This window comes from Notamacropus eugenii, chromosome 6 (genome assembly GCF_028372415.1).
Source record: "Notamacropus eugenii isolate mMacEug1 chromosome 6, mMacEug1.pri_v2, whole genome shotgun sequence".
NCBI classification, from domain to species: domain Eukaryota; kingdom Metazoa; phylum Chordata; class Mammalia; order Diprotodontia; family Macropodidae; genus Notamacropus; species Notamacropus eugenii.
The window spans coordinates 192,498,202-192,515,710 of record NC_092877.1 but is presented as its reverse complement, the minus strand read 5'-3'; the positions used below and the strand labels follow the sequence as shown (position 1 = coordinate 192,515,710).

At 35.3% G+C, this 17,509-nt stretch overlaps 1 protein-coding gene across 4 annotated transcripts in view; it reads right to left on the bottom strand.

Moving 5' to 3' along the window:
- The window catches only part of EPHA3 (EPH receptor A3), a 419,590-nt gene extending 404,667 nt beyond the window's left edge, over positions 1-14,923 (bottom strand). For all 4 annotated transcript variants that reach the window (XM_072621658.1, XM_072621661.1, XM_072621659.1 and 1 more), the window contains exon 1: positions 14,703-14,923. In XM_072621658.1, the coding sequence (XP_072477759.1) occupies positions 14,703-14,790 (88 nt within the window). In that variant the 5' untranslated portion in view covers positions 14,791-14,923. The remainder of the gene's footprint in view (positions 1-14,702) is intronic.
- Positions 14,924-17,509: the final 2,586 nt, after the last annotated feature.

The window sequence follows — 17,509 nt, the reverse complement described above, 5'->3', positions numbered from 1 at the left end:
GGTCCCCCAGATCAAGTAATTTGTTATAGAATGTTCTGGAGAATTCCACTAAGGCAAATTAATTGACTTTAGGACAAATGGAAAGTAGTAGACCACCTTGTAAACCTTAAAGCACAATAGAAGTCTGAGACATTCTTCTCCATGGACCCTGATACACAAAGACAAACATGTAAATCCTTTTTTTATTACTGAACGTGGTCTTTCCTGAGGGAGAGATCTCTTGTTCAACCATATGATTTTAGAATACCCAGATTCTAATTTTATAAAAAGTTATACAGTTGCTTCATCATCAGAAAGAAAAATTCCTGTAAAATAAAAATGTAAGAGTCACAATGCATACATTGTCTGTATTTTCATAACTATAAATGTTGAGGTTTAAGCGTTCTGGGAACCCCAAAATATTGACATGCCAGGTCCTGCCCAAACGAATTCAACCCAACCTTCTTCTAATCAAAGAAAAACAAATTTTATTAAAAATTTGCCATACTGGCCAAACTTTTAAGAAATCTCAACATCAGCTACACTCTTAAGGAATCTGAGAACCTTCATGGAAGCAAGATGGGTCTTATATACAGAAAGATTGTGGAGGGGTTCTAGGGTTGACCAAGTAGTCTGGGTGACCAGAGGAGGGGTTTAAAGAAGGTGTTGATAGAAGTGGCCATTAGCTGGGGTGACTAGAGGTCAGACACCTGGAACCTGGAGAATGGGATGTTGATGGCATCAAGGGTGGAAGTAACTGAATGCAATCCAGAGGTAACAGACATTGGAGGGCTAGGCTAGGTTAAGGGTAACAGATCTGGGCATGAAAAGCCAGATTCAAGGAGAATTCAAGGTGGGGTTTTCCAGGGCCTGTGAGGTAATGGGTGAAGATATCCTAGCTTGGACCTGTACCCTACAATGGTGATCTATGGGGTAAAGAAGAAAATAGCTAAAATACAAACCTGAATTTTACTTAACAACTGGACACTATTGAACTTCAAATACAGACTCTTTCTAATTATATCAGAAGATCATAATAGTTAGTCTTAATATTATGAGAGAAGGTTTATATACTAAAAGTATTACTAAGTAATATTTAAAATATAGACTTTATCAAGTCTTTCAGAAAACTGAAGGAAGTGTCCTGATGACAATTAAGCACCACAGCAGAAGAAAACGACTAACCTGAAACACCTCACATTATGTAATAACTGCTTTGGTTCAGCATCATGTCATTTCATTTGCTCCACAAACCATTGCTCTGCAACAGGGGTTCTTAGGCTTGTTTTGGACCCCTTCAGCAATCTGGCTAAATTTATAGATCCCTTCTCAGAATAAAGTCTGTTGCCTACACTCTTAATGGAAGAAAAAGGTAAGTTTTGGTTAAAGGGTAGTAAAAATAAAGATGTACTATTTCCCGCTTCCCAATTTCACAGACCTCCTCCCCTAAAATCTATCCATAGCTTTCAGGGGTTTTAGGTCCCCCAGATCAAGCAATTTATTATACAATATTCTGGAGAATTCTACTATGAGTGGAAATTAATTAATGGCAAATTAATTTACTTTAGGACAAATGGAAAACAAAATCCATTAAAAACTCACACTTTTAAGGCTTTTAAGGTTCGCAGTATTGTTTCTTGATGAGAATAAGCCTGAAAGATTGATCACGGAAATATTCCAATTCCTCTTTAGACTCAAACTAGCAAAGCTACTTGTCCATTTTCACAAAACTAGTAAATGTTGGTAATATTTGTGTTAATATATTAGTTTAAAAGAAAAAAAGCTCCTGTTAAATTAGGCTGCCATAATAGGGAAAATTCTTGTCTTGTCCAATAAAAGATTCAGAAAGTTGACAAATAAAAACAGATTGTTTTATTATGAAATAATATTATATATCAGAGCAAGCTTTATATGAATTATTTTCCATATGTTCCACTATATTTGTGTTGATTTTTTTCAAAATGGCTAAGCAGTATCATCTATATGCAGTCTGCCCAAAGGTCTTAGTGTACTTTTAAGCTATTAAAATCTAATATTTTATTTTGTTTCTTCATTAATTTAGGAGTTTCTTTGTATTTTTAAAAATTTCATAATTTTTTGATTGGTCACTGTGAGGGGTAGATATTCTTTCACTTAGGATCTAACAGATATTAGCATGAATTGGATACATTAAAACAATTAAAACATTTCTCAGTATTCACCGTTGGGGGAGACAAATGGAGATATTTTGCTTTAATTTATTTTTTAAACACAGATATTGGTAAGAACATTACAAATTTAAGAAATACCATTTTCCCCATTTATTCACTATTACTATTATAAGAATTCTATTGAAAAATGTGAAATTTGGCAAGGAGGGTCTTTAAAAGTTACATGATCCTTTAAAGTTTACTAAGCATTTTACATATGGCTTTTTTTTTAATTATCCCCATTTTCCAGATAAGGAAACTGAATGAGTGTGAGATAGGTTAAGCTACTTGCTCAGAGTCTGAGACAGCATTCAAACTCATCCTCCTGTCTCCAAGTCCATCATGCTGTGCAGTGAGCCACCTAGCTGCAGATTTTAAAAACTAGAGTGATGTATGCTTCTCTCTTTAAAAAACGTGGGGGGAAAAGGTAATATTTATGTGTCTCTAATGTCAGACTATCATTATGATAAGCTGATAAAAGTTATTCTGAAAAATTTAAGAGTTAATTGCAACAATTTTAGTGAAAATTCTTTTCTTTGAGAGTTCCTTTTATTTTTAAACTTTGATTCAACTCAATAGATGCATACTAAATTTTATACTTGTACTTCTGATATTATTTTTTTTAAACTGCTTTCCCATCAGTGTGAGGGATAGAGGAATAAGATAGTAGAAAAGACAAGTAAATATCCCTGGCTAATTTCCAAGAATTCACTGTTAGGAAGAAAATAAATGAGTCAAAGATGGAGGGAACTTTTAAAGTGACAGCAATTTTTATTTCTCATCAATTAAGTAATTTTAAACTCTCTCAAAGTATATGCAAATTATTTGGATATGAATTTTTTTAGTGATGTAATTCTTTGGTGTTTGGAGACTTATGCATGCAGCCACTTAGTGGTTGTAATAGGAAATATCTGTGCTTTTAAACATAAAAGCTCTGAAAGGGGAACAGTTGTGCCTCAAAGTTTTTCGAAGCCTCTAATTGCTGAGCACAGCCTAATTTTACTAATTCAGTCAAGTTAAGACAAAAAGTACAAGTAATTGCAACTGGCAGCTTTTGCTCAAAAGACACCATACAGAGTCAAAGCTCTGCTATTTTATATTGGGATCAGTGTATGAAGGAAAGGGCAACTACAGTTATCAAGACACTGCTCAAACAAAGATTCCACAACCACATTATCAGTTTGAGGTATATAAGTTAAAATGATAATGATTGTTTAAAGACCATAATTATCTAAAGCTACCAATAATATAAAAATAGCACACTAAAAAAATCATTTTGTGCTTTATTTAACAAAAAATGAAAAACAAATAAAAAACTAATAAATGTACTGAGATAGTTGAATGAATATGTACTTCCTTGGTTATGGAGAAGCAACAATCTAATTTCTTTTCTTTGTCCCCATTAAATACCCCTGATATTCTTCTTCAGGTCAACTGGCATCTCACAGTTTGGGTACAGCAACTGCTTGTCTAGTTCTATGCCATCTTTGACAGTCACTGATCAGTAATGTTACAAAAGAAAATAAAACCATTCAAATGTCAAATCAAAAATACACTTAAACAGTTGTAAAAACCTGAGTCAGTATATTGGTTTGGATTTTGTTTTGTTTCTTATTGCCAATATGTATTTAAGAAGATTTCGTTTGATTTTATCAAAATTCCAAGATATTATCTGTTCATCCAGAGAACTTAACTCAGCCCATTTTTTGGAAAATGGTTAGCTTAAGGAGTATGGGAGGAGGATGGGAGAAAGTAGGAGACTTCAGGGCTATGGAGAATACTACCACACTACAAAGGATATAGTAATAAGAGCTACTAAAAGTGGTTTATAAGAAGGCAAAGAATAAACCAAGTAGCCATCAAAAAGATGATAACCATTTTTTCCTATCCTCATCTGTATTCAAAGGAAACAACACAAAAACCACTGTATTTTGAGTACACAGGTCAATGTATATTCTAAATTAATACTGTCTTTTTCAGTACACAACTAAGTCCATATGAAATCCAGGTATTTGTAAACTATGAAGTTAGGGCTGAAAATCTGGAAACTAAACAATTAACTGTTAACTGTTAACAATATGGTACCTCTCTCTTTTGAATTCTGTTGAGATAATTGAAGATATTTTTAAATCCCATATTGGTAAGAAAATAGTTTTACTGCATGTAAAAGTAAAAAAAAAATTGTCCTAAATTTTTACTAGAATAGGCAGATCCCAGTCTAGTTTACATAACTGTGTATCTATTTTTTTAAAATAATCTTCAGAAGGTCATTTTTCCCTTGATGAATAAATAAACAATTTTCATAGCAAAGCAAAGTTAATCTTGCTTGTAGATTGCAACAAAATTTCACCCAAGAGCCAGTTGGCTTTCTCTCACTCCTTTTTAATAAATTTACCAGGTGTAGGAAAATAACTGACCAAGGGGGACAATTCAGATCCTGAATTAAAAAAAAAAAAAGTAGAGAAAGGCAAAAGCTACCCAATATTAAGAATCTACAATAATATAACAAGAATTATTTTGTGTTGATTGGGGGATACACAAACCAAGTCCACATCAACTTTCCAATGAAATCCACTAGAAATCAGGTAACAGGCATGGAAGTGTCTGTTATCAGATGCTAGTGCTGGGTATAGAAAAAGAAAAATGAAATAACCCTCACATTTTAAAAATTAACCTCCTATAGTGAATATAACATGTACATAATTGAGTACAAAATGAATCCTCAGAGTCTGCTCTCTAATAACTTTAATATTTTGATAAATATTTCAATATAATTGATTTCCTTTGTAAATACTATGTATTGTATTTCATGCATTTAAAAACGTGATTCTTAGAAGGGGTCGGTAGGCTTCCTCAGACTGCCAATGTGGTCCATGACACAGAAAAAAAGGTTAAGAACTCCTGGCTTGAACCCTTCTCATTTATTCTTATGAGAATGTTTCAATGGGGAAACTACTTAAGTGTTTTCATGTGAACACAGTGATAACAGCAGAAAAAAATTTTTTTTGTCATTTTGAAGAAACCAAGACACTAAAACTTTGATTTGGAAAACTGATGTCATCAAGATGCTATTTTTTGCTGTTTGCCAGGTTAACAGAATTTATGGAGGTAATTAATGAACAACATATGTGCTGAAATGTCCATGTGAAAAATATAATTGTCCTTGACTTAATTTGCTACTTTTCAAGGCTGTATAACTAGCTACCTTCTACCAGTGCTTCCAAATGCATAAAGTACTTTTTTAGTATGAAAGATAAGTCTCTAAACTAAAAATCACAATTCCTTATTCCCCCTTTAAGACTTCTACCTCTACCTTTAGAAACTGGAGAAAATGGTGGTGGAAAATGAAGGAATATAATTTTAAGAACTGTGTATTTCTCACAAAATTTTTTCTCCTCAGTCACTCAGGGCATTCTATATTGCAAACCAATTTTTCCTCTGAATGAATCCCAAAGAAATCTAGCACCCTATAGTGCATTTTCCCCAATGAATTAATCAACAAGTATTTTAATAAATTAATTATGTAGGCCTCTTAATAGGGTGCCTATGTGTGCCAATGACTGTGCTAGGCACTAGGGATACAAACACAAAGTAAAAACAACTCCTGTTCTCAAGGAGCATACAGTCCTTGTATCAGGGAGTGTGACACAAACATACCTCCTAGTGTATATGTATGTGTGTGTATTTTGGGGGTGGGAGGGAATGGGTAAGGGAAGGTCAAAAATTTTTATTTAACTTCCCAGCATGTTTTAACTGAGATCAAGTAAATTATTTTAGTTTCTTCCTCCACACCTCACCCCCACCCACATTCCCAGTCCCATCACAACATTTGACCCCATCAAAAGATTTAGAGCTGAAAAGGGCATCAGAGATAATCCAGGGGTGGGGAACTGGTAGCCTCAAGGCCACATGTGGCGTTCCAGGTCCTTGGGTGTTACCTTCACGTTTTTCAGAGCAAATCCTTTTATGAAGGAGCTTTGTTCTTTGAAGTTTGGATTCTAAGGGCCACGCTTGAGGACCTAGGAGGGCTACATGTGGCCTGGAGGCCACAGGTTCCCCACTGTCCGACTTGCTTTTTATTTTTATGTTTTACAAATGAGAAAACTGATGCAATTTGACCATGAAATGCTCATCCAAAGATACAGAGAACAGTAAGTAACCCAGCCAGGACCCAACCCAAGTCCTCTGATTTCAAATCCAGCACTCTTAGAAATATGCTATGTGTGGAGTGTACATACAAGAATTTTATGCACAAAGGTTTTATGGATTTTTGTTTTTCATTTTCATTTTTGAAAAATACCTTTCTTGTTCATTAGAACAACACTGTAAGTTAAGGCACGTATGATCAATATTTCACATTTGGGAAATAATGTAAATATCTCCCTTGAAGGAGAGAAATACCGGTCAACAAATAGTAACTTGAAATTTGAGGCTTAATGATTACAATAAAGAGGTAAGATTTGGGAAGAGGAAAAAGTAGATCTTAAACAAATAGCAGGGATGCTCCCCCCACCAAAAGATAGGTGCTGTGAACTGTACACAAAGGAATAAAAACATATTGATAAGATTATATAGGAGGACCCCCATCTCTAGGATCCACGAGAGCACTTAAAAGCACTCACTGGTCTGGGAGCAACTCCAATTCTTTTCCCAGGGTGACCACCCTTCTTTGGGCAGATTCTCCCTTTGTCCATCTCAGAATTAATACGTTGGTGCATTTCAAATCTCAACGTTCCCATGTTCTGACACCCACTGAGATTTCAATGGCTCTCAGATCCAAAGGGGAATATCCTCAGGGAAGTGTAGATCTGACACCACTCTTTAGGAACTCCTGAGGCATAGACCCACAGATAAAGAGTCTCCCTGGGCAGGGCCTTCGCCCCCACATTATAACACCCTCCCCTCCTCCTCCCTCCCCCCTCCCCCCTCCCATACACACGCTTCCCAGGGAGTCAGAGGGTTTCTGCTTCTCAGTTTCTACAGGGAGAGAGAGGCTCTTCCCTGAGAAAAGAACAGTGAGAATAGGAGGGGGTGGGGACAGCCAGCCAGATCCAGGGCTCTCAGGCTTCCTGGGGGTGGGGAGAGTGAGGGTCACACAAAGCGGGGGCCCAATTGGGGTACAGAGAGTACACCGGAACCCTGAAAGGCTGGGGAGCAGAGCTCCAAGAATGGACTAACTCATCTCCTGTCACTGATTAGGCACTGGGTTCTTATCTTTTAAATGTGTGTGAACCATGGATAAGTACAAAGCCACGAAGGCTTACTTTATATATGCATATTAATTAGAGGGTGCAGCTCCTTCTCTCTCAGCCTAAAGGACAGTGGGAAGATTCTCTTTCCTTAAAGCAAGGACATCTAATGCAATAGCCATCAGAAAAACAAAACAGCTATAGATCCTTTCCCTCCAGAAAGCTGAAGCACACTTTCTCACAAATATCTACCCCATCAGGAGGAAAAACACACCTAGGAACCCAAGTGGAGAGGCATTCCCTGGGAAGCTTTGGATATGCTGCATAATGCGGTTTCTGCTTCACCCAAGAAAAGCCTTTAAGGCTTGCCCTAACAGTTGTGGAAGAAGCTTTTTGTCCTTAAAAGCCCACAGAGGTGCCAGCATGGTCAGGAGGCCATACTCATCTTTGTCCTCTCTTCAGAATTATTTGCATTAACTTTTTTCATCTGAAAGGCAAACTTTGCCACTTGGCCTAAATTAAAAATATAACCTGAATAATGTCCCATGAAGACAGAAGAAAACATTGTTAGTGGTAGCTCTCCCATCCACGGTAAACACTGTTCTCCCCCATTTCTCCATTATTTACTTAATTGCTTGGACAATTCTACCACTTTTTTTTTTATTCTTTCTCTCTGCAATTATTCTGACTTCAGCATTTTTTTTAGTAGATCACTTGGATTTTCGCCCTTTGCTTTGACTGGAACAGCAGGACATAGTTTAGAAAATGAGGGGGAAAAAAGGTTTCCACTTTCAGGGCTTCCAGCTTAATAACATCACTCCAAGTTTAAGGCTTTATTTGGTGGAGAGGTTTTATTCCATCCTCCCTCCCTATGCATTCAACCAGGCAGCAGAATGGGAGGTAATTTCTTTCTTTTTTTTTTTTTTGGTTAATGTCTTAAAGTTTTCCTTGAGCGAACACTTTTTGTTGTCAAAAAGTGTCTGTATGTGGGGGTGGGTGAGGGACATATGGTGGAGTGGATAAAACTGGGGAAAACTTACCATTGTTAACATGTATGTAAAATAACTCCGGACAGGGTCTGGAACAAAGTAGGTGCTTAACAGATACTTAGTGATCAAATGATTAAAGAGTTCAATCACTATGATTTTTACTAAAATGGATTATCTAACAATAGTTAAATTCCCTCTATGGTGCAGGGGGGGCGGGGCTGTTGCAGATTCGACATAAATTTTTTTCAGCATTTCATTTGGATAACAGAGCTCTCATACTATTTATATTTTTATCTTCATGGCCCATTTCTGTTCTCTTTCCACTTGTAAAGACTTTTTACAAACTGAGCTCCTTTTCATACCAAATCAAGCTGGCAGAAGGTAAAATATTTAGTAAGAGGCTTTCCCTGTGGGGAGCCCTATGGCCCAGGCTCCCCCAGTACATGATCTCCAGCATCTGGTAGCCGTGCCTTAGAGGTGACATGGCTGAAGGGCAAGCATGCCCTGGCCTTGAACTTGTTTCTAAAGCGGGGCATCTTTTCTTGCTTCATTAATTCAGTCGTTCAGTCTTCAGTTTTTTGTTTTTTGTTTTTTGTTTTTTTACAAATGCTCTAGCATTACTTTGATGAAACAATTTTTCTTCAACTCCAAAAAGTTGAATGTACTTTATGGACACTTAAGTTTGAACTTCTTAAAGAAATCAGGGGGCAGCCTAAGTGTACGTTTTACCTGGATGAGTAACACAATGTATGTTTTGTGCCACCAGTCAAGCTTTTATACGAAAAAGCTGTGGAATGCTACTTGTGCATTTGGTAACAGCTCAGTAGTGACCCTCACTGGTGATAAAATCCAGATCTCTTTAGACAAAACCAAAAACGAGAGCACCTGCATACGTACATCCAAACCTTTCATCAAATGGAGATTACAGGAAAACAACTAGTAACAGGTTAGGGAGTGAGGGTGTGGTTGGGGATTGTTGACTATTTACAAAATAAAATCAGAAAATGCCTGACAAAAAAGTGGTTGCACAAGGCAATGAAATCTCAAATACCTACTTACCCTCAACAAACTATATTCATGCCAAACAAAATTACTTCAAAGTTGTTCAGATACAGAGGCAAGCCACATCACAGATGTATTAAGTGACTTTTAACTGTTTACATATAATAGTATTTATATAAACATTTAAGATTTAGCACTCTGGTTTTGTTAAAAAGGTTATGCTTTGAATTTTTAATTTTGTGGCTTTCATGGCCAGTTCCCATTTGTTATAAAGTTAATAAATTAGATATGCTACGGAGAAATTTGGTTTTCTTTGTAAAACTTTTATGATTCATAAGAGAGTCAAATGTATTGTGTAATTTGAAATAGTGCACATTTTATATTTCTATTGAACACTAAATTCATGTTTTTTTCTCCTTTCAGAAATCTGAAAATCTGCAATCCAAGAAGTCTAAGAAGAAAATATAAAATTTTATGAAACAAAAATTTTATGTAAAACTTGTGAAATCTACTTAACATATTATTGAAGAGTGACAATTCTAAAATCATAATTTGGATTATTTTAATAGATAAACTTAAAATTTAGGTTTTTGATTTGTTTCTTTTTGGGTTTGTTTCTTTGTAAAGGTCAACTGTATGCTTTCTATCTCTGAACATTCAATGTCAGAGATAGTCTTCCCTTCAGGCATCACCATGATCCCATTAAGACACACAGTCAGGAAGATTCATGAAATAATTTATCTACTGTAGTTCTTATAGTTATTTAAATGTAAACAATGAATAGTTCAATTGATTATATTTTTAGAGCATGCCAAAAAGAGAACTTTTTACCATAGCACCAATAAAGTAAAAGTAGAAAAATTTTATACCTACAAGGCCATAAATTTTTGTAAAGAAAAATTATGCAATTGTGAATTTATGCTAACTACTTGACCCATTAAGATGTGTAAGACATGGTCATATCATAAAAGCAAGATATGCTGAGGAACGGTATGAACATTTTTTCCCAACTTCAGATGGTGTAAATATGCTGTTAATATCTACTTAATTAGGAAATTATATATTCAAAATAAATTTATTTTATGCTGTACTTTTTGATAGGTTACAAGACATTTCCTGTCTGCACAGTCAAAATATTATCCAAGCAATTCAGGTTGTCACTAAAAGCTTAAACAAATTTGCTGATAATCCTGTTAATGACCTAGGTCAAGTGTTAACTGTTGTGGGTTATAAAAGAGTAAAATGAGTTTCTAGTTTCTAGTACCTCCAGGCAAAAAGCACACTTACAGAAAGATCGAAGCGAAACTATTAGATTACAGAAATATACAACTCATTCAGTTGTGTGTAATATGTAACAATTAGAAACCACTTGCTATTGAAATAAAATGGTACCTTACCAAGATTATATATATATACGTATATATATATATATATATATATATGTACCTGTATAGATGTGGTTTATTATGTGTGTAAATATGTACATACATACATTTACACACATACATAAACACACGTAAGTATACATGTATGTTTATGTGCGTGTATTAGTTGAAATAATGGTATTGGAGTTTTCTATGAACTTTTCAAGCACAGTGTGTTTGAATGTTAAGTTCTAGTTGAAATGGTTTTTTTTTTCCAAAGCAGGAAAAAACAACAAAATATTAATTCTTGCTGATATCTGCCTCTTACTCAATGGGTAGTTCATGCTGAACTTTAATGTACATCCGGTAGTTTTTCTTTGAAACTTTAAACAAAATTATGCCACTAGGTGATCAGAAAATTTCAAGCACGCAGGGAGTTGATGAACTGGGAAATATGTTTTGTTTAAATGATTCCATATACCACTTTATGAAGTCACATATTTTTGTGATTTGATATATGCTAACATATCAAGGACCTATGATTTATTATTTTTAAACAACCAATATTGTATCTGCATACCAAATGTGCAAGTCCTTCCATAAATATCTTATACTATATGAATGTATAACTACATTATTCTAATTTTTATGGTGTTGAATTTTAAAAGATTTAATTTCACTGTTGAGGTGTTGCACTATGTCAATGTCATGGTAATACAAGATGCATGAACATTTGCGTGAAAAAAGCATTTTTACATTTTGATAAATAAATTTGGCTCAATTAGCCTTAAACAGGAAGCTTTAAAATATATCAAAGTATTCAGTGAATATTTTGTCCTATCCTAAATGAGACTAAAATGATAACAGTGAAGAGTTCTCCACTATTTTCTCATAGTCTTTTAATTCATCCAGTTTCATAATTCATGGGAATTGGGGGTGGGGGGGAATTGGAAAAGAGATGTCAAGAGAGCAAGATACAAATCTCAAAATATTAATTACCATTCACATCTTGCATTATCCTTTTTCCTTATAAAAAGGAGTGGTTTTCGTTTAGGGGACTACTGTCTGGATGTTAGATCAACCTGAGAAACTCAAAAGGTTCTTACAATCCAAACTTTAAATTCAAGTTCCTGTTGAATGGTTTACACTCGTAAATTGTCCTGATATGCAAATAATAAACATATCTTTTTAAGTGTTTTCCAGAGAGTTTGGTTATAAAGTATTGTGCAAATAAAAGCAAATTTATAATCTGCTTAAATCTATTTCTAAATTCATTTTTTTATTGTCGTAGATGCCAAGCATTTCAATTTTCACATTAATTCCCAAATCTTTACATCATAAAACATCATGTGCCTAATTAAACTAATGACAAGGTTTAGACCTTTTCTTTAGTTCTTCATCATTAATTATTTTAGGAGATTTCAAAAAAATATCCAAAAGACATGCTTTTTCAGTATTGATAACCCAAACAATTTTCAAAATAGCATCTGATAAATGAGTTTAAGTTTCTTAGTAGTAGATCACAATCATGTAGAACTTTAAGATCTAACTATGCCCTGTACTTTATGAAAAAAATAAGTTTAATGTGAATCTTCCTTGTACAATATTTCCCCAAATAAATTTCAAAATTATTCTGCAACTGGAGGGGTGGAGAGGTCAGGACAATCCATTATTAATATTATTAGGAAAATGACCCAAATTTCCAGAAGTGTCTCAATGTGTCCAAATTATTGTCTTCAGAAAATGTCATGAGTGTTTTATGTGCCAATGTTCAATTTGCCAGTGATGTGAAATTTGTGAAGTTTCATGTTGTCTAACATAACCGCACAAAAACTAAGCATTTTTTTCTAATTAAATGTCTGCACAAATCTTAGACTGGGCTAATAGGATTTCTTTACATCCACAAAAGTTTATATTTTAATTTTTATTCCAAACAAAATGGGAAAGTCTATAAGGGAAAGATAAAGTTGCCTTTGGGATCATCTTTTGGAAGGATTAATTATTTTATGAATGATAGAGGAAATTTCACAGAATAAGATAGTAAGTGTGGTAAAATAATTTTAATATATTCATATGCTTATTTATGTTCACATACAGATGCAAGTGTTAAAAGAATACTATATGTATATGCACACATTTGTGAACCCATGGATATACCTAAACTATGCTTTCAACACATACATGTATATCTCTAAGTTCACATTTACATAGAGTATGGTTTCAACCACTTTTTGAGTGTATGTATACATACAGTATAGTTTCAATAATAATTAGCTCTCTGCAATGCCTTTTTCTCCCAATTATTCCTTTTTTAATATTTTGCTAATTATGACAGTCTAGTTATTAGTGCATCAATCTTACAGTTTTACACAAAGTTTACAAACACAAAAATCTCAGGATTATTTATATACATGATCACTAAAAGCAGTTAATTTAAGAGATTATTAATCTCCCAAATGAATGCCACTTTTCAAGTAGGTGTAGAAAGAACAATACTGTTTTCTATTTTAAATTATGTACAATATTTAACCCCCTTAGTCTTTTTAAAATCATTAAAATCTGACTTTTATCCATTGATATCGTGTCCAGGTAAAAAAAGAATTAAGACTGCCTTTCATGCCAGGAGAACAGTTGGCAATGTCTTTCAAATAAATATTAATTTGATCTACAGAAAAGTCTGTAGTGGATGGAATTGATTTTCATGATCTTTACATATTATCATATGCAGTTTCACAATTCAGAGAGGATAAAAGCCTAAAAAGAAAGATTCATAAAGCTACATGCATTATCTGCTATAATTAAAATGGCCAAGCAGTAAACACATTTTGTAAGTACAGAAGATTAATTTTATTCTTTCCTTATCAGTGAAAGTAGGTCACCAAAAAGAGTGACAATCTTCTTATTTAATGAAAAAGTTTCAAAGTATTTTTATTTTTCCATTGAATTTAATATTTGTAATAAAAAAAGGTTAGCATTGACTTAAATAGTAAATGTTTAATTTTATTATCATTGGAAAATCATAATTACTAAGACATCAAAGCTTCAAGTTCTTCATTCAGCACCCAATTACTCAATACAATGTATATGACAGTTAAGGATTGTCCTCATGAACTTTATACTCAAGATGGATTAGAAAGATGTATTAGAAAATGATGAAGGACCCATTCAGTCTGCAGTATTAGAGAAAAGCTAGAAGCTATTAACACTGGTTTGCATATTTATCAGGTGAAAAGGTATGCACACCCACTACAGGGAGGAAAATTGAATATCAATAAAGTACCATTCACTTCTTTATATTCTTTCTGGGCTTTCCACGCGCTAGTTCCTCCCATCTCCCTACGATCTATACACGATTTAATACGTTTGTTTATTTTCACATGCACATACGCAAACCTAAGCTTCCTGAAATTCCTATCAATGTTATTTATACGGACGATGCACGTCGATTCCACACAGTGAAACATCACCTTTTGTGAGATGCACAGAACTTCAATATCTAGGCAGTAAATTAATTACAACATAAGCACACCAAATGTCCTTACCCAACGACAGGCTCTGCATCCAAAAGAAAAAAGCCACAATTCTGAATATATATTTACCTATTTTTAGGGATGTACTAAAGATTTGGAGATAAAAGTACATTTTTCTCTTTTAAACGAGTTCTCTAGGGACCACATGATCATAATTAGATACTAAAATACTTCTTGGGCTATTTGGCAATTAACATATTGTAGTGTGCAAACTTAGGCCTTTTTTTTTTCTTTTTCTGCTGCACAATCTGCAAACAAGGCAATTGTCTGAATTGGCATTCAAGTGGAAACATATTCTGAAGATTTGTGCTTCTCCAACGAAAATCAAAAGCACATCTTCAGTTTACTCTCGGATCAGTTTCATCCTGTACCACTTTAAAAGAGGGAAGAAGGTTTCCATCAGAATGTCCAACGTTCAGGAGGGGAAGAGTTGGGATTGCCATGCCTGGGCTGCGCTTACCTTCATTGGTAGGCTGGGCGATCAATTCCCCAAAGCCGCTGCGAGCTGAGCAGATGAGAAGGAGGAGGATGGAGATGTGACAATCCATGTTGCTGGAGCAGAGGGCAGTGAGAAGAACATATCTCCAGGAAGCATGCCACTGATGTGAGGGGGAGAGCTAGGACTGCTGCAGAAGTTACCATGCTCCGCTTGCAGGCTGATGTCAAGTTTGACACTAGAGATAAGGAGGAGTCTCACTGCTTTTCTGCAAGCCTTGCAGGGAGACCCTCCCTGGGTCCTAGTGCCCCAGTCTCTCAGGGCCAGAAGAACAGGAGGGCATGCTGATCGCACAGACACACGGAGCTAGGTGGTCCGCAGTCACTGAGGAGAAGCAGCAAGGGGAAAAATCACAGATGGAACAGGCAATCCAGAAGTTATTGGGAGAGAAAGAGGGATAACGGGGGACCGGGACAGACTAGGCTGGTTTTCAATGTAGAGCAGCGATTTTATTGTTGGCTACTCTTGCTCTGTAGATGAATTCGCTGAAGAAATCGGACCCTGGCAAAGGAGTATCCCACAATAGGATGGAAAAAGGAAGAAACAGAAAAGTAAACCAAAAAAAGAGTGTACTGGCATTAGAGCGATCGGAGCATTTCCTCTGACACCCCCGCTCCCCAAAACCAGATTGGTTCATTTGAGAGGGCTATTGGGGGAATCCAGCCCTCTAGTAACTTCCACTGGTACAAAGTAGCAAGATACTCCCCAAGAACCCCACATTTAGTGGATTAAACCTGTCTGCCTTTCCTAATCGGATCAAACTGAGATTTCCTAAAGAGAACAATGTGAAATTCCTTTCAAAGTTACCCTATGCTGTTCTAGTTTTTAAGACCCAAACCTCAGCCCCACACACTTTATTACCTTGTGAAATTACCTTACAGGGCCCTAATTTCTGAAAAATCTCTAGCTGTAGTCGAAATTGTCTTTTAGAGATACATGTATACTTATGGACATTTTTAGATAAGCGTATGTGCAACATTGTATTTTCCTAAACTAAGAAGCAATTGTGGCACCTACAGAAGAACCCAAAATGTGTAGCTTAATATTCTGATCTTGCTTAGTACTCTGATTTTTTTTTTAATTTTGCATCATGTATATTTGTATAAATGAAAGTAACACAAATCTAACCTACAGTTCCTGACAATAAATCACCAAATTCTGGTCACCCCTCTCCCTTCTCATTCAGCATTAGCATTTCTGGGGTCTTTGAAATAAACAGTGGTATAATTCACAACTCCCTTCAACATTTTATTCATTTGCCATCTGATAATATTATACTATTATACAAAGTTGTAATGCTATCGCAGCTTTTCTTCTTTCATTAAAGGGTGATTAGGAAAACTGCAGATCTTATTTTCAATTCCCTTGTTATGTAATAAAATAACTCATTACAGTGAAAGGATTTTACAGTTCTAAGCATTAAGATGATTTATATTCCAAAAAAGCATTCTAGGTTGTCTCCATGATATTACCAAACAAATGCCTATTTTCTCACAGATTGACCTACCTTGTGTCTGCCACCCATTTGGAAAAGAGAAGCATGAAAGATGTTTTCCCCATGGAAGTCTCCTTTGCCTAGCTATTTTAGTGGTGATGTATTTAAGATCAAACCACAGAAACAGGGCTTTATTAAGAACTTCAAGAATACTGATCAGCTTCAAAGCTAGAGGCTGTGAACGGTTTCGATAAAATCATGGGCTTATATGCATATATTTACAAGGATCAAGGAATTTTGATTAGTAAAATGACAGAGTTCAGGATTACAAATTTATAGCTAAAAAAGAGGAAAAAGGTCTCATAGTTCTCATCTCTCATTTTGCAGATGAGTAACTGAGGCCCAGAGAGGTTGAATGATCTGTTTGCTGTCACACAGCAAGTCAGTGATAGAGTGAGCATTCAAATTAAAGTTTTTGCAATCCAAATTCAACATTCTTGCCATATACTGTGCTGCCACAAAAGATTTTAGAAATTCCTTTCTTAAAGTACTTCTTCAATTACCAGTAGGGCAGCTTGGTGGCACAGTGCAGAAAGCTTAAGGTCAGGAGTCAGTAATACTTGAGTTCAAAGCCATCTCAGCACTTACTAGCTGTGTGTCCCTGGGCAAGTCACTTAACCTTGTTTTGCCTCAGTTTCCCCATCTGTCTGGAGAAGGAAATGGCAAACCACTCCAGTATCTTTGCCAAGAAAACCCCAAATGGGGTCACAAAGAGTAGGACAGAACTGAAACAAATGAACAGCAACAACTCAGCAGTAACTGATTCTGTGGATTAATACAACTTGTTTGTATGCAGCCATTTGCATGTTGCTTTCCCTATCAGACTAGAAGCTCTTTGGGTAAAGGGACAACTTTTGTTCATTTGTTTTTGTTTTATTTGCATTTTTCTCCTGTTCTTTCTTTCTATCCCTGGTAGTTAGTACAGTGCCTAGCACCCAATAGATGATTAATAAATGTATTTTGACTGACTGACTTCCACGAACACTTTTCACATAAGATACTTAGCAGCTTGGCACCAAGTGGGTTGAGACAAGGAAACCAGCATGAATGTTCTAGCCCAGGCCTCCAATACCTCTCCTGACTTTCTCATTTTCCCCTGTCTTATACAGACCTGTAAAGAGACCTTAGAAGTCATCTAATCCAGTGGTATCAAACTCAAATATAAATGGGAACCACATACATAAGGATAACTTTGGGCATCATGTTGACAGTTTTTTTTTTCAAATCTAATATTACATATGGTTTATTGCATTTTTATTTTGTTACAATTTTGTTA